Here is a 23,146-nt window from a genome sequence, read left to right as displayed (position 1 = left end):
GAGTGCTCAGGGATTGGTTGCAAATATCGCTCGTGGTCGGGGCGACGGCTGCTGTTCAGCCAGGCTTGCCTGTATGTGCTGCATGTAGGCCTGCACGGTGGCCAGGCCGTACGCGTCGATGAGCTGTCCGACGAGCGCAATGCCACGGGTGTTGGCTGCCACCTGGGCGCGCAGGTCTGACAGGTTGTCCTGAAGGTTGCGTGTGCCGCTGCTGCCGGGCACGAGGCCGGGAGCCATGAGCGCTTCGGTCACCGCTGAGTGTTACAGAGGAGGGCGTGGGCAATCACTCGGCTTGAGACATCTTTTGTACAACCTTTGCCAGATCGTCAAGGGGGGGGGGGGGGGTGGTAAGTGCTGTTTGCGAGTATGGAGTAACCAGAATAATTCTGTACGTTTGGTATTTGCGCCGGTGTTTATTTCACGAGGCTATGGCGGAGGCGCTAAGTTTCACACAGTCTGCGGTCACTGTACAGGATGGGGTGATGTTGCAGCTGACTAGTTTGCAGGTACATTTTTTTTTCTTCCAAATTTGGCACAGAGTGGGAGATTACGAGCCCACAGAGCCTCATGGCTCTCAACAGGTGTAGAGACAATGGCCTATTGTTTTTGAATGACTTCACAGGACCTTTACGTTAATACATCTACAGTATTAACCAGAGTGGCCTGCAGGGGTTGGATCACGAACCTCTGCAACAAGCGGTGAATGTGATATTACAGCCCAAGTGCCAATGAAAACCAGTAACTGGGAATGTTCCTGGCTTTGATAGGCATTTGGGGCCCATTGTCTTCTCAAAGCTGATGTTTACAGATTGCGCTGGGTACTCAAATATGACAGTCAGCCTAGGGGAGGTGCCAGAACAAGTTACTACTTGCCACTGATGTTGGCTGTGACTGGATATCGAATTTAAGTCACCGGGTTTGTACAAGTATGTTGACCACAGTGCCACTGCTCCCCACTGCTATCTACTGGGTCAGCCATACACACAGATGCAGTCAAATGCACTCTTGTAATAGGCTGGGCCAGTCAGCCAGTGTTCTCATGGCATCACGAATTGGCCAAACCAATCCAATGGAGTTCCATTATTAGATCTTAGAGCCGGGCTGATCCAGAAACCAGTTGTGAAATCACTCATATGGAACAGAGTGGGACAGTGTCAAGCCCACGGAGCCTCATGGCACATCAGGCATGGAGACACGACCTCAAAACATGTGGCCATTCCTGATCCAGTACTGGACAGTTCTTGGGCCAGCAGTGCCCGGCTTCAGTAGTTGTGCAAACAAGGAGTGTGTCTGTCCATCAGTCTGTTGGTGGCTGCACCGATAGAAGAATCACAGGCGCCGCCTGCTCCACACCTTCCTCCTGGAAGATGCCATCCTTCACGAGCTTGAAGGAGATGAACACAGCCCCCTCCTGCTGCAGCGTGGTGGAGTTTGGTGGCATTGAGCCAGGTGTGATGCCCCCGATGTCTGCGTGGTGCCCGCGGCTCGCCACGAAAAACACAGGTCGATCCACGCCTGCCCGGAACACCTGTCACCACACGACACAAACACCCCTTGTCCACTGGCACATCTGAGCCGAGCCAGTGCAGGAGCCTGCTGGCATGGGTGGTTTTCCGCTAGATATTGTGCTGAGCCAGAACCAAACCGTGATACAATGGACCTCAAAAGGCATCTGAATCTGGCCCCTGGGCCAAGCAGGGCCAGCACTTACTGGGGTTATGACGGTGAGATCAGGCAGGTGGCTCCCTCCAGCACACGGGTGGTTGCTCAAGATCACGTCGCCTTCTTTGATATCATCTCCCAGGTTTCTGATCTGAAATGCAGGGCAAGCCACGGGGAGACACCAGCATAGGGAACATACAGGACAACACCACTACATGTTACGGCATCTTTGCAGACATATCTGTATAAATATCATCATAATCATGATCACTGTTGGGACACCCTGCTGATGCCCCTGCAGTGATCCTTTTTCAATCAGCGGGCCAAAGGGCAACTGTCTTTGGTATCTATATACGAGTTGCTATTCTATTATCTTACATTTCAGAATAATTCGACGTGTGACATACTTATCACACGTCATTTACATAAGCAACCTTTAATGTCTGTATACGAGCTGGTATTTTTTTTTTCCGTCTGGTGTCCGCAGCATCCCTGTTCACACAACGAGAGCGCAGCCACTCCCTCAAGCTCTGCTGCTGCCCATTTCTACATCGGCGGATTAAGTTGGGAGGTGGCGAGGACGGCCGTACCTGGTACTGCACCGTCTCCTGCATGGCACCCAGGTGCACGGGGATGTGGGGGGCGTTGGAGACGAGGCCCCCCTTGGGTCCGAAGAGGGCGCACGAGAAGTCCAGGCGCTCCTTGATGTTGGTGGAGATGGCCGTGCGCTGCAGAATGCGTCCCATCTGCTCTGTGGTGGGAATGTAAATCTCGTGTTATAATAATTTCAGCTTTCAACACGCCACACTGCATTAGTTCAACTCTGACGAGAGAGAACGATTCGAGGAGGTGAGGGTGGGGAGAACCACAAGCAAGCGGGAAAGACAGCCAGGCGGTGAGCCGGCGACGACAATTTGCCTTGTGAGATTTTTTATACCACTTTTTCACTCTTCCACTGTACAACTAAGCTGACCAGGGCTGTCCTAAGATGGACCGCACAGCCCAAGAGGTGCGGGGGGCAGGAAAAAGGGAAGTGGAATAACAGGGGTTTAATGATTCACGTTCTCCCTCTCAATTCAACAGATGTTCGCGATTCAGCGTAGCAATTAAATAAAAAATAAAAATTCTTTACAATACGGTGATGTAGTGGCCTGGAGCAGATCGAACAGGAGTCACGTAAACACGGTACTGTACGTGAATCGAACAACAATGACTCTTATCTGCACAATTCAATGCGCACACACACACTCACATCATCGTCCTGTTTGGTAGCATGACTCTTACCCAAATGCTTTGCATAATTTAAACACGTTTTATTCGTAACTTAAAGATATTTTTTAAGAAAAGGTATTTTATCATACAGCGCGTTACTCTGCTACCAAATACTGTCATTTTCTCCGGATGTTTGAACGTGCCGTACCTGCGCATGCCATTGCGGCCCATAAAGTGCCCAGACGTGACTCTGCACGATCTCGCGTGACCCCGCACGACCCCAAATGATCCCATGTGTCCCCGCAAGACCCCACGTGACCCCGCATGACCCTGCACGTGACCCCCGCGTGACCCCACCGGCGATGCTCATGAAACGGTGCGAGAAGATGGAGAGCTGGACGGCGTCGAGGCGCGGCCCCACCGTGCAGGGCGAGGCGCGGCCCACGGCCACACAGACGTCCCCGTGCGCCGTCACGCTCGCCGTGCAGCCCGGCTCCACCAGGATGGTGCTGCGGCCGCGAGTCGGCACCGAGAGAAACCGCGCGGGGGTTTACAAAAACAAAAAAGTTTTTTTTTTTGTTATCAGGTAAGGCCCACTGGGCGACGTAGCTTTTTTTCAGAAGCGACCTGGCTATCACAAATGATAGATCAACGAAAGTGGCTTACCATCACGTGGGAATGTTTAGCAGCCAAATAACTGTAAACGCATGTTCATTCTAAATGTGCAGGGAACAACCGGAGGAACCGGAGAAAAAAATCCACGCGACCACGGGGAGAGAACACGCAAACTCCAAATATACAACAGACGTCAGGGGTTGGGATCGAACCCACTACCTCCTCCTTACCAGGCGAGGCAGATAACATCTTATAATTGAACCTGAACTAATTGCGACGTGCGCGTTAGTGGCAAGGGCCCTTTGGCATATCGCACAAGATTTGCGAAACACACAAACCCACTGGCACGCAAGTTTGTCAGGTGGCGGCAGTACAGCAAGTGGGTTTGTGAAAACCATCTGTGGGAACCTTTGAGCATGTACCCCTCTTTTGGGTGGGCTTCTCCAGATACCCCCATTTCTTCTGACAAATATGAACATGATTCCTTGTAAAAGGTTTCAGTTTGGTGTTTTAACATCTACACACCTGTTTTGTTGCCAGAAAAAAAGGGGAAAACCTATTCTCATATTTTGGTACTGGCAAAGGAGGTCCAATGATGTAAATATGAACATATTAAATGGGACAGAAAAAACACGCTGAAGTTAGATAAAGGTGCACACATGCAATTATTTGCTTAGGCCACTGCTGGCGGAAGGGCCTCCACTAGATAAACCTAAATCTCTTGGCTATTTTGGCCTACCCTTCCATGCTGGCCAGATATCTTGGAACTATTCATACTGTACCACACCACACCGAACTTCCAAACAATGATAGCTGTGGTCTACCCATTTATACTGCCGCTTGGATATGCAAGTCCAGTGTGCGCAGCATTACACCATGCCAGCAATTACTACGATTACAGAGGAGACCACAACTGCCGCTTCCACGTGCACCCGAGGGCATGCTAGCTGCCCACACCTGTTGTTGTCGATGATGATGGCGGGGCCTGGGATAGTTTGCTGGCTCATCAGCTCCCCCAGCAGGTACACGCCTGTGTCCAGGTAACCCTCTTCAAAGTAGCAACGCGTCACCTGTACGCCACGACCACCAATGAGCATCACTCGACGTTAACACAGGAGCGTAGTGGAACACCACACGCAATACAGCGGCTTTAATCGGTCAGGTCCATAGAGCTATGGAGGTCGGGACAATAATGAAAAACATGAGAGAGTAAATACGGGATGAAGAAATGATTCTCCGATCATGACCGTGAACCGTAACAATTCACATAATCAGAGGATGAGCTTTTACGTGATTATTCATTATTGTGTGGCCCTGCGACAGGGATCACGAGCGGCAGACGCAACTTGCCTTCCTGAGAGGCGGCGGTTCCTCGCTGGCAGGAAGTTCGGGCTCCGCGTGGACGCCACTCTTGCCGACCCCACGCACCCTCACATCGTCCACCACCACCGCGCGCCCAGGGATCGTGAAGCCAAACTCCTGCTTGTACCTGCGGCAGGTGAGAGACCGCTCTCTCGAGACGTGGGTGCAAATGCCACCCCTTCCCCCACCTCGCCTCCCATTCCCGTCTTGATGGAGTTCTCCGATGTGCTTTCGGGTTGAAACCCCATGTTGTTGGGCAAGATGTCTTGACATTTCGCTCGACATGCTGAATTTTTTTGAAAACCACATTGAATTGAAGAAGCTCCCAGCAGCACATGGAGAAAACATTAACTTCTATTAATTTTTTACCACGCAAGGCCCACTGAGCTATATCGCTCTTTTTCAGAAGTGACCTGGCCATAAATGATCGCCCAATGAAGTGGCTTATCACGTGGAAATGTATTACAGCCAAATACTCTGAACGCATGCCGATTATAAATGTGGAGGGAAAAACTGGAGGACCCGGATAAAAAATCCACACGACCACAGCGAGAATGTGCAAACTCTAAATTTTCAGGCGTTAGGGTCGGGATCGAACCCACGACCTCCTGTATACCAGGTGAGGTAGTTAACATCTTGCCACCTTGGCACAACCAAAAGCATTGGCCATCATGCCGAACAACACGCGGTACAACCAACAACACTTCGGAGAGTTACACAGCACAACGACGAAAAACCTGAACAGAAATTCTCCGTTTATGCTCCACAAACATTACATCCCCCACGACCGAGGGCTGGCAATAAAAACAAGGTGTGATAGTGTACCGTTGCGTGAAGGCCTCAAGAAAGTCTCCGTAGCTAGAAGAGGCCTCGTTTACAGGGAACCCGCAGGCAGAGCACATGAGAGCGCAGTCGGTCCGTTCGTAGCGCATGTGCAGGAACACCTCCGTGTGGATTTGGGACCTGAAGAAAGGGGGAGCAATACCAGGTTAGCAGTGAATAGAAACACACGCAACATTTTCCCGAAGAAGGCTCAGCGGCCCGGCAATGACAATTCAGAATCATAATGAATCAGAATCTTTACTTAGACTGGCAGAATTCTGGATCGACAGCATGGCTCTAATTCTTGATTCCAGACGTTTTTGAGTTACGAAACTCCCTGGGCTTAGTTCCTCCCACTCCATCTCTCCCACCATGGTCTTTTTACGTAGACAAATTTTATTACAAAACCAGCGATCGTGATGCCCTATCGGTTCATTATTTAACAAACATCAGGCCTGCAGTGTTGTTTCCAGCATTCAATGGTGCTCATTGCTGGAGGTCCCACTGCAGAAATGCTACGTTCATATGGTGGTAAAAATATATCTCCACAGGACATATTCCCACTGAATGCTGAAGCACCATTGATTAGTGCCACTTTTACAAACCCCTAAAGAGATTAGCAATCAAGATATTCCAATCATTGTTGGACATCCGTGGCCATAATGCATTAACTACCTCGCCTGGTATGGAGGAGGAGGAGGTTGTGGGTTCGATACCAACTCTTAAGCCTGTATATTTGGAGTTTGCGTGTTCTCTCCCCGTGGTCACGTGGATTTTTTCTCCGGGTCCTCCGGTTGTTCCCTCCACATTTAGAAACATGCATTTATAGAGTATTTGGCTGCTATACATTTCCAGTTGATGATAAGCTGCTTTGTTGAACTATCATTTGTGGCCCGGTCACTTCTAAAAAAGAGCTATACAGCTCAGTGGGCCTTACCTGGCAAAATAAAAAGTTTAGTTTCATAGTAAATTTACCGGGCGAAGCCCTGAGCCTGCAGCTCTTGCACGCAACGCTGATCGAGTGCTGTGATCCTTTCCTCCAAGCGTTGGAAGGCAGGCGGTCCGTACACAAGCGCGCTCGGCTCCTGGCACTCGTGCACCACGTCCGCCAGCGCCATGCCGTACGCAGACAGGATGCCAGAATACCTTTGAAACGGTGTGGGCGAAAGGATGCAGGCACGCGTTGTGCAACGGTAATAACTGGGGAGCACGCTTGATAGGTGAATGCGCAGCATCAATGAAGCGCAGTTGATATACAAATATAAATCATTTGGACATTACCAGTGACAATTTACACATCAGGACGATCACATGAACCTGAGTGTACTGAAAGTAACAATAATGCCCTTTGTGTGTTCAGTAACGCTGCACTTAGTCTCTGCATTAGGATGTCTGGCCAATTTCATTAATGTTTGGAATGTTGGGAGGAAATGGGAATATCTGAAGAATACCCATGGCTTTGAGGAGGTAGCACCCAAAGCTTTAAACAAAGTAATTCAATCCTCTTGCTGTACTGCCATCTGCTGTCCACCTCGCAGCCTCGCAGGTTTGAGTTTCTCAAACATGTGTGCGTACCACCCAACCCTCACCTCTAAAACGATAGATATCAGATGCCACCACGCTAATGTGTAGTTACACTGTTGCCTGCGCTATGCACGCATCTTGAACTTCGCATCGTACGTAGCCAACCGTGCTAATCGGAGGTGCGGGTTCGTAAGAGCTACCGAATGTCCCAACTGCAGCGCCTCTATGTCTGCTGGTGCCGGCCACTGACTTGTGAATGAAGACTGTGCTCATGCCGAGGGCGCGTGCAATGGCACAGGCGTGCTGTCCTCCTGCGCCGCCGAAACATGCCAGCACGTGCTGGGAGGTGTCGTGACCCTTTGCCTAGCACAGAAACAAAGACACAGGGACAACATTGTCGACACTGGGCACCAGCCACCCAAGGCAAATATTTAAATGCATTTGTTTGGTTTGGATTGAAGGCGTTTTTCGCTTCTGCAAAGTGTACTGGCTCTAAAGGTTTGGTAAGGAAGCAAATAGTGTGTGTACATGAACAAGTCAAGTCGACTCTTGTTAGTTTAACCACGTGAGAATTGGAGAGACCAGTATAGAGTCTTGTTTGCAAGTGACCTGGGTCAACAAACCGACAAAAGAAAAATAAAGTAAAACAATGAAGCAAACAAATCAGAACAAAACAACTGTCGCATGATAAATCGGAAATTTTGCACGAACATAAATCAATGTAAAATAATAAATTCCCCGTAACTCTATTATGTTAATATGTTACATATCACTACAATATACACTATCTGTTAACAGATTCTACATATCAAATGCAATTGCAAGTGAATTTTATCATGAAGATTAAACAGCTTAGTATCCTATTGTGATTTAGATACGAGAGCAAACCAGGGCATTTTGGAAGTGATGGAATTCCAGGTGTTTGGGGCATTAACAGAGAATGAGTGAGAACCACGTTTGTTTTTTGTCCTCGGTACAATTCTGCCTAGTGCTGTGGGGCGAACCTTGAAGCCACATGGTTCTCGAAACCACTTGTTAAAAGAAAATCAAAAACCACATTTCTGCATGTGGCGATGAGTTGTTGCACATTTTCAGGGTCCTTTCAAGAATCAAATATTTATTTTTAACTTTGTGATGAAACAGTCTGTAGTCGCTGTAGGGGTGATGTGAATCCATTACGTAGATGTACAAACAAAAATGACTGTTACATGCGATTCGATGCATGTATCGTGAGCATGAGAATCACTATTAATGGTTGATTCGACACATAGTGGCACATTTAACCATCAAACATTGGTGACATCAGAGGCATTGCACCCAACAACGGTTGCAAGCGCCATCTTATCAATGGCAAGAAAAAAACTGAATAAGTCTCAAGTGCAAATGTGTTTTTTTTTTATGTAATCCCCGACGGTACCTGTGTGAGTGCCCGGATGGGGCGACACATGGCCTCATTTGCCACTCGAATGAAACCCATGGCCACCTCCTCCACACTCATGTTGTCGGGGGGGGCCTGCGAACTCCCAGACGCCTGCCCAGCCAGGAAGTCGTTCACGCCCGCCGTCATTTTCGCAAACGCGGTCGACGTCTCTTTCTTGCCCAGAGGCTCCGTCTCATCCGGTCCAAAAATTTTGGGGAAGAACTCCGGGAGCAGCCGACCCAGGCACAGGTTTGCATCGGTCACGGTGAGCGGCCCATCTGGTTTCCAAGGGAACAACAATTGCCCCTTGTCTGAACAGCGCCTGCTGGGGGCCGTGTTGAGTCAGCCCAGCATGTAGTTTGCTGCACTGCCCTCTGCTGCCCACACCATAGCCCTGCAGCAGCCTATAACACCTGTTTTAATGCATGATGGTGTCCCATCGAAACATTATCCAGGCTCAACTCTGCTCAGCGTCCGAAATCTGATGAAACAGGGTGCATTATGGGTTATTTGATCATAGCCTTACAAGAAGTATTTCACTCCAAAATAATCCTCAACATTCTGCTTTTCAGAAATTTACTGCAGGTAATTGTCAGCGACTTTGTGTTACACCTTTCCCAATGGGATACTTTGTAATATCTTTTTTTTTATTGTTTCTTGTTGTAGCTTTGCTGACCCGCCCCTACCGTGCATCTGTGAAAAAAAGCTTCATAGCTCATCGGATTCCTCCAGTCTAAATAAACATTCTGATTCTAATTGTTTTTGTTCCTACATCGGACATTGCTCTCTCACCTTTTTTGTAGCAAGTTGGGCCAGGGTGAGCGCCAGCCGACTCCGGACCAACCACGAACATGCCAGCCCTGGAGGAGCATTTGTCACACAAGGCATGTGCACGATGTCCGTGAGCAAGCCACAGGGTTATATTTACGAGCTCCATTGATGGAACCATAATTTGCGTTGCCAAAAGAAAATGAACACATCAAGCAATATATCCTTTCCACATTTCTATCACCTTCAATCCCAGTGGTGTAGTAGCATGGGTGGCATGGGCCCTGGTGCAAGTGTAGAGGTGTAATTGTGTATGGGCGCGGATGGCTAACAAACACAAGGGGCGTGGTTAGGGCCGTACACAGAGGAGGTGCTCACACCGACGTCCGCACCTGCATCCCCCACGGGCCCCTCCCGGGGGCCGAGTACTATAAAAGGTGGTGAGCCGGAGGGCTCGAGGTCGAGTATCAGCTTAAACCAGCGAAGACTGAAGACCAGCTAGAATAGGCCCCGGAGCTCCCCTGGCTCGCTGTCCTTGTCAGGGCCGACCAGGGCAAGCCGGTGGCGTGGCCCCGAGAGCCCAGACTGACGTTCTTATAAGAGCCGGTCTGGAGACTCAGGGTGCCGGGATCCCAGCTTGACCAGGGCTGGGATAGGTAGCCTCCCCTAGCTCCGTAGTGGAGGACTCGGGCGTAGGTTAGCGGGGTTAGATGTTGTGTCTCCCTGTTAGCCGAGTGAAGGGGACGATACCCCCTTAAGTACTGTGTGTACCCGTTACTGTGCACAAGTTGGTGTTAATAAATAAGTGTGCCTCCGACCCCGTCGTCAAAGCCTCCTGAATACTTACTACACAAGGAATGACATTGAGGCCCCCTGTTCAATATCCCTTCTCTCTTCGTGGCCCACCTGCTAGGCCCCACTGGCCCATGAGCCCCAGTGCAATGTCGCCACCAGCACACTCAATAACCATGCCACAGCTCAAGCCTCGCGACGTTTTATTTCTTTGTCTGTTTTTGGGTCAATTAAAAATGTAAACGATAAACTGCGTAATCTTTCACGTGGTCATCATTGACGGGGAAAGGTTTACCTTATGCCGCCCGACAATTCAAGTTAAGCAAGTAAAGTTACGCTGCCAAAACAAATGTAGGTTGAACTTCTTTCGCACCGTCCGTAGCCAACCGTGCTAATCGGAGGTGGGGGGGAAGGACACCAAAGTCGACACTAAAAGCAGTTCTTATATCACACCTGAAGAACAGAATGGAGCCGCCACCCGCTGCCACTGTGTTGATGTCGAGCTGCGGTGCCTGGATCGTCACCCCTGCCGTGGTCGTCTCAAACACGTGCTCGTACGAGCCGGCAAATCGACTCACGTCCGTCGACGTACCTGCGCAAATACTAGACATGTAACGATGATGCTAGGCATGCAAAGATGTGGCTAGCTATGCAACGACGTTGTGAGGCATGCAACAATGACGCTAGGCATCCAACGACGATAGTAGGCATGCAATGATGATGCTTGACATGTAATGACGATACTCGGCATGCATTGATGATGCTAGGCAGGCAACGGTGTGGCTAGCTATGCAACGACGTTGTGAGGCATGCAACAATGACGCTAGGCATCCAACGACGATAGTAGGCATGCAATGATGATGCTTGACATGTAATGACGATACTCGGCATGCATTGATGATGCTAGGCAGGCAACGGTGTGGCTAGCCATGCAACGACCATGTTAGGCATGCAACAATGATGCTAGGCATTCAACGATGATGTTCGGCCGGCAACGACGATGCTAAGTGTGCAACAATGATTCTGGGCATGCAACGAAGATGCTAGGCATGCAACAATTATACTAGGCGTGCAATGTTCATACTAGGCACACAACGATATTAGGCATGCAACGATGATGCTAGGCATGTAACGGACGCATGGATTCATCAACTAAAATCTATTCCTAAGCTCAGGACACATGCATTAAATAATTCCTTATGAGAATGATATATTTATTATTTATGCAAAGTACTGTATATGCATATATCTCCTGTTACATTTATGGCAATGAAGCAAAACTTTAAACTCAGAACAGAACACCTAGAAATACAAATGAGACAGAAATAACGAAACCAAATATGATTATTGAATCAAATAGCCAACCTAACTCATGACAATTGATCAAATCTTATCTTAGATAGCGCCTTATTCCAAGGCACTAGGAGATGAATTGTTACAAGTCTAACAACTATACTCTGCAAACGCCAAGTTATTCACAGCCAAGTGTATTCCATATACTTGGGGCACTTGGCAGTACTCAGCCAAATTCATGCGAAATAAAGTTAGCCGTTTAGTTTTTGCAACGTCCTTCCTAAATCGCATCCGACACGTCGCCATATTTGCAATTCTATCCGTTCGTGGAAATTCCAAGCACGGCCCTCAATTCGGTCTGACGCTGCCCGAGGGCTCGCTGATGAGCATCCCCCCCCCCGCCCCCCGCGGGCCACGAGTCGTACCGCCCATGTCAAAGCCGATGACGGGCTGGCGCTCGTCCGCCGTGCTGGTGGTGACGGCGTAGCCCACCACGCCGCCCGCTGGGCCGGACAGGATGGCGCGCGACCCGTTAAATCTCCCCATCGGGGTGAGCCCGCCATCCGACTGCATGAACAGCACCCGCACGTCCTGCAGAGAGCATCGTCGGTGACGGCCGGCCACTGGGTAAATATATTTTGGCGAAGGACGGAAGACCACGGATGTGACGGGGGGGGGAAGGCATAAAGCGTGTGGAGAAGAGGGGACGGATAGCAAGTGTGACTGACAAGGACGTCAGTAAACAATTTGGTGGGTACGAAGTATTGTCGACAAAGCGAGGGAAGCAAGACGGTGATGATTTTTTTCCCTGTGATGCGGAGTAAGGAAGGGAAAAAATCATAAACAGAGTCATTAAGAGAGAGATTCGAGGAAGACCGAAGATGAGACGGAAGCATTAACATAAACAGGGACAAGAAAGTGGCTTCGGCGACAAGGGGGGAGGCGCGTGCCGCCAACCCCATAGCCATGTGGGAACGGCGACCATGAGAGGAAGAGGAACTGACAAGCGTATGCGCCGCAAGACGCAGCAGGCAAGGGGCCTATCATTGCCGGCCCCTTCATTTTCCAAATCAAAACCCACCTGTGCATGCGCGAGCGCCGGCTAGCTGCTCGATTAATCTAGGGCGCAGAGTCATCGCATCGCTGCAGCATAAGATTTAAAAACAGAACTTAAATTACGTGAAGATGGATCATAGCTCTTGGTATTAAGCATAGTTCAAAAGCACTTAAGTCCAAGTAAGCCAAGGAATATTTCTTAATAATAAGAAAGACACAATGTACGAAGAGCACCACTGTCAAAAAAGACAACCTCCAAATGTATTATTTATTCTTGAGACATTCGAAAATTAAAGCAGGACCTAAATTACACGTATGTAAGTGTGGACCAGGGACACTGAGAAAGAAGAATGAGGAACACACGAATTGGGGAATATATGCAAGTTCGAGAACATCATGATTGTTAATAAACCTAAGTGGGCCTGGGCAGGACACACTGAGCTGGACGGGATAACGACCGGTAGTCGCAACCACGCAATACAACCAAATTACAATTGTGTCATTCGTAATGAACTACCATCACAATATAATTGGAATTAGATTGTAATTGGAATTACATTGTGATGATGATAGGCATGCAACGCTGATGCTAGGTATGTAATAATGATGTTAGGCCTGCAACGATGATGTTAGGCATGCAACGATGCATCGACGCATCAATTTGTGCTGTAATTGTATTGATTGGCCCCCAAGTTTGGTGGCAGCCAAAGAAGGAAACAAAGCTGAGAGTACGTGCAACATGAGAGGTGGAGCGATGTGCAGGAGGCGGCAGCTGGGGTGAAGTTTTCATACAACAATGGACATCCCATAGCTGACGATCAGACTCAGAATGGGAATATTTATTTATACAGGAGGAATCCGATGATCTGTACAGCTCTTTTTCCACAGATGTCCAGTAGATGAAATGTGGATTCCATCAGATTAACGTAACGAAGCCACCCGGACACCCGCCGCCTGACAGCAACGTCGTCACCCGTGCAACAGGGGCTCACCTGCAGCTCGTTGCGGAATCCGGCGGTGAAGCCGCACAGGTACTTCTGAATGCACGGGGTGAGGTAGGCGTCCGCGCACGCCGTGTAGCCGCGCGGCACCGCCCGCACCATGGGCATGATGTCCGACGACAGCGACACGTGCCGGAACCCCATGCGGCGTGCCAGCTCGCCCACGCTCCGCTCGTGTCCCGCCCACCTGGACGCCACCATGAGGCATTGCGTTTGCTTTGGCACTGGCTAGTACGCTGGTACCAAACTCGTACGTGCACGGCTCTCCGATGTGTTTATTGGGTGGGTTTGTACAGCGTGCGATGCGTCGGAAGATTTTGCCGACCATCATGCGGTACAACCTGAAAACACATCGGAGAACTATACAGCACAATCCAAGTAAACCTAGGCATTTATTTACCCTGGTGGATAAGAGCTTCTCCACTCAATACTGGACGCAGGGGTTGCTCAGGTTGGTGAAGACAGGGAGCATAGACGTGGGAGTGAGAAGTTTAGTACAACAACGGATTTGGCTGCACTGCCCTCTGCTGAACACCACACAGTAGAGCCTATGGAGTCAGCCATCCAAATACGAATGCAAGCTCAACCCTGATTAACTTCTGAGATCTGACATTCTGCTTTGTTTGGTTCGAAGCAGTACCAGGGGTTCACATTTGTCACCAAATATTGTCTGGGTCATTGGCAGACTGGATTAGGTACTTGACTCGCAGCCACAGTTATTTTAAGAATTGTTATTGGATGTGGTGTGCCAGGTATGAAAACATATTTCGGGTCACTTATAGACAGAATTGGCTGCAAATAAGCACTGGACAATACACATCTTACCGTAGCTGTGCTACTTTGAATGCAAACAACTCTCACACACCCTGGATGACCTGAAGATGGAAGTCACCCATGTGATAAGGGACATGCAGACAGGGGAATTGATTCTTGAATCTCAGAACCAGACCTGGGGTCAATTACAATTGTAAATGTATCATGTGTAATGAAATCCAATAACAGTGTAATTACAAGTGGAATGTCATCTAACGATGCTGCCGTAATTGTAATTATATTTGGCCCCAGGTCTGCTCAGAACATGTGTCTATGTGTTAGGTTGTGTGGATATCAAAGGTTACCAATTTCAGCAATTACTCTTAATCTATAATAAAACTGTTCTACTGCACATTCCTGTAGTTTTTTTATACACTTAATGCTAATCCAAAATAGCAATGCAGACTCGGTTTTCCAGATTCCCTCTCGCCATTCCGTTTGGGTATACATTGTAATAGGCATACGTATTGGTATGAGTACATACCTGTCAACCCATACGGTTTACCCATATTCTTATACAGGGAAATTGAGTTTTCAGGTTCATATGGCGTATAGCCGTTTCAATCCGGGCAAAAAACATTTTTTGTCTATTTGTTTGTGTTTCTCCCTTCTGATGAGACTTTGTAGGATGAACGTTGAGATTTATCAGGGCACGAGGTGACCAATAAGGTCTGAATTGGTCTGTAATAAGGTAGGGCACTGATAAGGGGTTGGCAGATATGCGAGTACTGTCATTGTACATCTATGATGGACTTCAAATTATAAATTATATAATATGCCGAAAGGAATGTCTTCAATTGAAAACATTTCTGATTGCAGTGGGACCTGAAACAAAATCATGACCAAAATTTGTAAATCAGATTTAACATGGCTGCCATAACCGACTACCAATCAGAGGTCGCAACCGGGTACCCGATACCCGTACCCTACCCGATACCTGGCTACCCGTACCCTACCCGATACCCGTACCCTACCCGATACCCGTACCCTACCCGATACCCGGCTACCCATACCCGGCCGGGTACGGGTAGCCGTTTGCAACCCTGGTGCAGCCGGGTACAGGTAGGCCGTGAGTCACTGGTGAGTCACCGTTTGTCACTCATTTCGGGTAGGGTACGGGTAGGGAACGGGAACCCGTACCCGGCCGGGTACGGGTACAGGTACCCATTTGCGACCCTGGTGCGGCAGGGTACGGGTACGGGTAAGGAATCAAAACCCGTTTGCGACCTCTGCTACCAATTCAACACGCTTGCATAAGTTGATACAGCGGTACAGTAATGGTGACAGCGGCTCCATCTAGTGTCGAGTATTAGTGTCGCACAGTTCCATTCTGGGCATATAATGATTCACTGCAACACCGAATCGAAGTTTTTTTCACATTCGAGGTCACGATTCTCGAAAATGTTTCCTTCTGTTGCATTATTTTCCCTATCTTGTTTGTAATGCAAGTAATCTTTTACATCTCGTTTGGAAGGTTTTGTGCAGATAATTCTCGAAACGCATGATTCAATGCACATAACACGAGTTTGAGAATTGACTAAACAATGTGTCTAATATAGGCCCGGTGTTGTTGTGTTTTTTATCTCAGGTGTTGACGCGGAGAGGAGTTCTGGCGGAGGCCCCACGTACGTGTACGAGTGCATGAGCACCACGGCCAGACTGCTGATGCCCCGGGCCAACACTCCGCTAAGCTTCTCCTCCAGGTCAGCGAGGTCGACCTCCTTCCAGACCTCCAGCTTCTCGCCCGTCGAACCTGCTCCACCCACCATGCGAAACAAATTCATCTTCTGTCGAAGGCTCAGCGGCAAATGCCTACTAATACACAAGACTTGCGAGCAGTTTAAGTAACTGTCTAAGTCATTATCACAGGCCAATTTCTATCCAATGCAACATGAAGACCACTTCGCGTCATTGCCATCCATCACGGTCCTGTGCAATGTCACAATCCAGAAACCTTATTATAACGGATTGCGCTTTCTGCGTTGTGTTAATAGAGTTCCCTAATAGAAGAACCGTGTTATAGCGAAAACGCGTTAAGCGAGGACTCACTGTACCTGTAACAATCGGATGTGCCTCCTTTCCTGGGAGCTGACATTTCTCCTGTTGGAGAACCACTCTCTCCTCAACCTCGATTACTTCTTCATAGAGCACCTCGGGCATTCGGATTTCCTTTTGGGAAAAGCAAAATTGACTGAAGTGCAGAATATATATTTTTGTGGCTAATGAATATGGCCCTTGGGGTGCAAGTAAAAAATTGCTTCAACCACAATGATTCCCATCAATAAAGAACCACTGCAGATTAAATGCTTTCATGTGCACATCAGTCTTCATGAAACCACATACAATTGGGAAATTAGCTGAGATGCAGATATCCGTTTGAAACTATCCTTTAGGATATACAATTTAATATGAAAAGTGGAATATTAATTCAACCTTTAATCAGCTTAGTTTAAACATGTTATTTGACATCAGTATGTTCTCACCTAATAATGAAACCAAAAATAATACAATTATTTTTATGAATGCATTTTGTATTCGAAGTTATTTTACTAAATTAAATGCAAGTGGTTGTACAATACATCATTACATATCTTGATTCGCTGGGGCCTGCCAGGTAAGGCCCAGGTATAGGTGGATATGTGAAAAGGTCGGATTTGAGTACATCTTTAGAAAATGTGTTATATAATGCACAAATAGGTTACTAGAAACAAATAAATCAAAAACTCCTTTAAACTTGGGAAAATGTTTTACTGTGCTTTATAATTGAATGTACATGAGATTAAGAACACATTGCTGCATGTGAAAAGGTTGAATTTGTGAACATCCACAAAAAGTGGCCACACTATGCACAAATACTGCAAAAGGCGTGGGTGATTATTTTGCAAGTGCAGATATGTGACGGTCAGAAAGCAGGCATTGTAGTCGATTGCGCATATGCTTTTGGGGCTTGTTACCATGAGGGTTAGTTATGTTACAAAACTGGATGATTCATGATGCTCCTTCCGTAAAGGACAGCTGAAACAAATGTACAACTTGGCTTCTATTAACCACCTATGTGCCCCTCAACCATCGAACAAAGATGCTCACTGCATCACGCACTTTCAGATGGGCTTCTACGGCCGTCTGGAATGCTCTTCCTTCCGATATTAGGAAGCCACTGGAGCTATGCACTTTTAAACCTATATTAAAAACGTATTTCTTTAGAACAGCTTTTTGTGTTTGGTTTGTTGTCCTTTCCCCCGCACCTCCAATTAGCATGGTTGACCACGCAACGGTGCAAAAGAAGTTGAACCATACAGTACATACATTGACAAAATCACGTACCAGGTCAAATATTTTGGGTCGGGCCTGGTTGCCGATGTGCAGCAGGTCTCGGAATCCGCGCGTGATGAGCAGGGCCATGGGCTCTCCCTTGCGCTCCAGCAGCGCATTCGTGGCCACCGTGGTGCCCATGCGGATCCACTCCACGGCCACCGTGTCCAGGGGCAGCTCCGCGGGCATTGCCATGCCCGTCTCCTGCAAGTTCCAACAGGTTAAGTCACACAGGATTCGTCGGCGAAGGTCTCCAGTCGACTGATGATGTCCAGGGACTTGTTGTTAAAGGGCCACGGCCTCTCCGAAACTGCCCTTGGAATTGTTGGTGAACCCACCATATCTTGCCACTCTTGTATCTTCCTAGTGTCTTCTCACTCTACGTTCTAAATCTTTGCGTCTCTCTGTTTTTTCTTTGTCTAGCGCTCAATCCACGCTTTGGCTCATTTTTTCTTCTCACCCCCCTTCACTAGAACAAACTTTCCCTTCTCATTAAAGTCACCTTCGCTCACTAGTTCCCACTCCTAACTCACTATTTTCCCTAGCTAACCATCCCCTTAATCTCCCCCTGATAACCACCACCTTTACTGTTCCCTTTTCATATTCTCATGATATTACTATCACTCATTCCCCATTCATTCAATCCATTCATCATCTACTGTCGTCAATTGCGCTTTCACAGAATTCACGCATCACAGATTTGCCCATTGCATCATCTCGTCTATTTTATTCACATCTCCACCATTACAGTAAAGTGCCTTGATTAAGGCGCTATATAAATTCCGTTAAGATTTCGAATGAAATTATCTAGGTTTCGAAAATGTAGATTACTTATAGAATAAGTCAATGGTTTGGCACACTTGAAACTGAATCCACAATTATTGTCCCAATGTGGACGAAATGTCAGTTTGTCTAAGTATGTCTGACACCGTGCTATTTTCTGAGGATTTTTCCCTCATCACAAAAGGTGGAAAAATTATATCAATTTGAATTACAGTCCTGATTGAATATTAGGGCCACATAAAAGTCACCTCATATTTATACTTATTCTTGCGTTCAACTGGATGAATAGCGACTTATAACTCTTTGTCTGAATTAGTCAGGAAATCGCTTCGATTTATGTGCGGTGTTTAGCTTAAATGCAAATTATACTAATTATTACCGACATTTTTTCAGTAAAAAAAAAAATTGGTATATTTGGTATTCATGCCATCATAATTACACGAGGCTATCACAAAGGCACCATTTTACAGATGAGTACTGTATAGGCTGAAGTATATTCACAGTATCGGGTGATATTAGTTTTTTTTATAATTAGGCAGCTTTCTAGTCATTCAATTTGTTTATAAATTTGGACAGTGATGCCAGCACATGTGACCTACTCTTTGTCAAATTAATGCCACATCATCTTTTAACCTCCACTGTGAAGCAGACAAGCGTATGTTTGGTGAAACTGCCTCTTGCCGGGGAGATATTTATAAGTTAAATGAAAACAGTGACGACGACGACGATGAACGTGGTGGTGATGATGCTGCCGAGTGTGAACCTCCTGCAAGATGCGGCGGATGCCCTCGCGGGGAGCGTCAGGGTAGTGCGCGGGGTCCTCGGACAGCAGCTTGAGGACACGGACCCGGCCACCGGGGCAGCGTGCGAACACGTCCGTGAAGGTGCCGCCGCGGTCGATGGCAAACTGGAACGTCCCCTTGGCCGCCGCCGCCGACGTCGCCATGCTGCCGCCACGTTCGCAGCGCGGGCGGCGAAACAGTCAAACGCCCGCAAGCACCAATGGGTGCCCCATTGTCGTGAAGTTTCTATTGAAGATTGTGTTCTACGTTTCCATTGAAAATTACGTTTATGTTACGCTCACTTCCAGGGAATGCCACCGACCGCTTTGAAAGGCAGCGATACAGCACAATCGCTTTAAAATGACTATCGCGTGCAGTAACAGCACAGCTAAGTAATATGCCCTATTGGCCGTTTAATTGTTATTGAAAAAGCAGAGGAATTATTAAATGCACTTAAGCTTTTCAAGGCTTTTCCATCAAGAGATACAAGTGGTTTACTCCATAAAATTAAAAGACCAATCTATAGATGTTGCCCCTATAATGTAAAGTGTATGTTTGCATATGGCAATATGTTCAGGAGCTGAACGCCAATGTTGAGATCTACTTGCCACGAGAAGGTGTTGCTATTCCTCCATTTAAGGAACACAGACCACAGTGTTTTACTATATGGTCTATAGTTTGGGTTGCATGGCCAGTCGCTCTGTGCCTTGTCTTAATGTAATACTAGTATACAAGTTATTAATTGATGGCAATCTGTTAAGTAACACATTTGCTTTACACGGTCACATGAAGTGTTATTTATTAACAAAGAATGTTCCAATAATGTCACAATTTCCAGGCTGATATACTGCAAAAAGTTATCCACGTTTTTCTTGAATGTTTTTTTCCAGATCTTCATAATGCAACCCGATGGATTGCATGATGGGTAAGGAAAAGTATGTACATGTATAGGATACCTAAACACCTCAGCAACTTAAAGCACCGTTCCCTACATCATATCTCAATCTCAACCATTCTATTGCCCTGCTACAGTGCAGCCAAGAGGCTCCAAGTGGCAGCTATTCGTTATGCAACTCCACGTTTACCAGACTGCAGCACTGGACCACCAATGGGGGCATTCGTTTGAAAAACGAGGTCATGAATATTGTAGTATATCAGTGCATGCACTTCGAAATGCTATGAAGGAACATTACCACTGGAATGTAAATTGACATGTCTAGACATTGAATATTAAACAGGGTGATCTATTTTTGGATACACCACTAAATAATGGAACATTATTGAGATAACAGTTTCATTCAAAGTCTCTACATATTTCTGACCAATCTCAACACACTCATTATATCTTTGAACACTCTTCTGACTTTACCCAGAAAAGTCATCACTCTGACAATATTCAATAAGCTGTTCAGAAAATAACAGGGCCATTAGAAATCAGTGCGGTATCAATACAAATGTTACGTGAATGATTGTTTACAATCTCCGTTCATAACGTGACAGTTCTATGACGTTATGCATGCGCCTGTAATCCAGCACTATGGAGGGGTTCGAGGGTTGGTGGATTGCACTGTTGTTCAACTCCCTTCCCGTGAGCACTGAAGGAGCCATGTAACCCTGTCTCGCCAGAATACGGTCCAGAAAAACAAATGTCGACTCCACTGTTACTTCTGTATAGGATAGAGCGTTTCCCTCTCGCCCGTCCAGTTTACTCCTCCATGTAAAAAACACTTTTTTTTGCCGAAAACACTTTAATGAAAGAATTGCAGAGCTCGGGCAAATTGTTGGTTCATTGCGTTTGGCTGCCTTCACGCTTGTCTGTGGTTCCCCCTCGCTCTTTTGAATTTGTCCTAGCTGCTTCGGTGATTTAATACTGTGCTGCGCTTTACAAGTTTAACACTGGTAGGAACCTCCTGGTTACACCAGCCTACAGGGGATTATTGTGTCCGTCCGTCGTGCAGGGAGGGGCTGGGTGGGGCTGGGTGGGGAGGGGCTGGTCACCCCGTGGTGCCCTTATAAAACTCAACGTTTAACCTACTCACGCCGGCTTCTACCCGCCCTCACAGTCGGGCATATTTGCGGAATACACCACGCCGCCGTTGACCCTGGCCATTGACCGAGCAACCCAACGTTCCTACCAGCTCCCTCCGCAGGAATGTGTTTGTTATAAGTTGCACTTGTGCAAGGTCATGAGAGGCACAGTGTACGGAAACGGGGTCTGAATCTAGTGGATAAATAACATCATGAACAACGACACAAACGCACACTTTTGCTTTTACAATTGTGGCTAATATGCAGTACAGCACTCTAAATGCAAGCATGTGTCTCTCAATGTCACGTGCATATGGGTGCTGTTGTAGTTTGCTTACAGATGTTTAGATGGTAGCTTTGCCCCAAACGATCTGATCACGCTGCAGCGTAAGACGAAGGGATGCTGGTATCGCACGATTTATGACAGTAAACAAGAGGAAAGTTAAATTTCGATTTAAAGCTTTCGTGACTGCAGGGATTCATCTTCTTGGTTATTTCGGTAAAGTCACGTAGAAAGGGAAATAATACAAATAAAACATTTTATTATTTCCCTTCTACGTGACTTTACCGAAAGAACCAAGAAGAGGAAAGTTGTCTCGGTTTATGTTATAGGTGGCGGCGTTCGTCTTTAATCAAAGAGGGCTAGTGGTTGGGTCGCCACGTGGTCGATAAAGTGCGTTGTTGTGAATGTGGAGTTTCCATCACGGCCAGGAAACGACAAATAGCACCCAACATACAAGGAGCCATACTCAACTATTATTTCGATTTAAAGCTTTCGTGACTGCAGGGATTCATCTTCTTGGTTCTTTCGGTAAAGTCACGTAGAAGGAAAATAATAAAATAAAACATAATAAAATAATTCTCACGTTTCGGCCACGACACAAACGGCTGCTTGCGTTGTGAGAATTATTTTATTAAGTTTTATTTTTATTATTTTCCTTCTACGTGACTTTACCGAAATAACCAAGAAGATCAACTATTATTATGTGTGTGTACGTGGCGTGGGTTTGGCCATACTTCACCACGCTGGTCAATTGCAGGTTGGGCACGTGGTAAGGGGGGGGGGCTGGTCATACTTCACCAGACTGGTCAATATGCGGCTTGGCGAAGGCGGTGATAATTTCCGCGGGGGGTACATAGCGCGAGTACAGTGTACAACAACAACAACATACAACCAACATGGGTATCATAATCGTTAGCCATGATTAATCCACTGCTGGATGAGGGCACGCTGGTCAGTGGACGAGTTTGCTGCAATCGATTTCAAATTGCACTGGGCCGAGGCGTTTGTTGCAAAACAGTGAAGCCAGTTCGCGATGATGACACACACTTTGCCACGTGTGCATGAAGATATTGCACGCATGAGCGCCGCGGAAATTTAAGTGCCGTGCCATTATCCGTACATGTTTAAAGTTGTCAGGAGGGTGATGATGATGATACAACAGAAACAATGCAAACACAGACCCTCTTCGTCTCGTCAATCTCGCATTAAACCGCAGCTTTGTTTAATGAACAACAGCGAACACCACCCACCTCCAAGACTGTCAGTGACCACAAACACAGCAGACTCCACGAACACAACCCGCACTGCTGATGCTGCTCAGCTGCTGGTGGTGGTGGTTGGCTGCGTTCCTAACCACATCTCCCTCCACTCCTCGTTTGCGTAATTTATTTATCGGGGTTTTAATTGGAGGGAAATTTGAGACAAAACCTCCAACCTTCAAACGAACGCCGATTGGTCCGCGTGGGAACTCCCCCACCCACAATAGCCGTAATTGCGGGCGCGTGTTCAAACATGCAGGAGGGGGTTATCGGAATGTCCACGATATATCGTGGTTATCGCGATAACCACTTTCCATGATTTAAACCGATATTTACGACACGACAATATTTTAATCGTT

The 23,146-nt window shown here is 47.2% G+C and overlaps 1 protein-coding gene across 1 annotated transcript in view; it reads right to left on the bottom strand.

Annotated features, from left to right (window-relative positions):
- Positions 1-22,886, bottom strand: part of OPLAH (5-oxoprolinase, ATP-hydrolysing) — a 34,517-nt gene extending 11,631 nt beyond the window's left edge. Inside the window, 21 exon segments of the mRNA XM_078864022.1 lie at positions 3-254; positions 1,354-1,528; positions 1,712-1,813; positions 2,253-2,413; positions 3,232-3,383; positions 4,447-4,559; positions 4,840-4,978; positions 5,677-5,814; positions 6,649-6,819; positions 7,448-7,560; positions 8,615-8,895; positions 9,410-9,477; positions 10,631-10,769; positions 11,896-12,061; positions 13,519-13,714; positions 15,970-16,093; positions 16,395-16,509; positions 17,665-17,856; positions 19,199-19,382; positions 21,584-21,648; positions 22,779-22,886. Of these exon segments, the coding sequence (XP_078720148.1) occupies positions 3-254; positions 1,354-1,528; positions 1,712-1,813; positions 2,253-2,413; positions 3,232-3,383; positions 4,447-4,559; positions 4,840-4,978; positions 5,677-5,814; positions 6,649-6,819; positions 7,448-7,560; positions 8,615-8,895; positions 9,410-9,477; positions 10,631-10,769; positions 11,896-12,061; positions 13,519-13,714; positions 15,970-16,093; positions 16,395-16,509; positions 17,665-17,856; positions 19,199-19,381 (2,980 nt within the window). The 5' untranslated portion in view covers position 19,382; positions 21,584-21,648; positions 22,779-22,886.
- Between the last annotated feature and the right edge of the window lie 260 nt (positions 22,887-23,146).

Source organism: Lampetra fluviatilis, chromosome 17, assembly GCF_964198595.1.
Source record: "Lampetra fluviatilis chromosome 17, kcLamFluv1.1, whole genome shotgun sequence".
Lineage (NCBI taxonomy): Eukaryota > Metazoa > Chordata > Hyperoartia > Petromyzontiformes > Petromyzontidae > Lampetra > Lampetra fluviatilis.
This window is presented reverse-complemented; position numbering and strand designations above follow the sequence as displayed.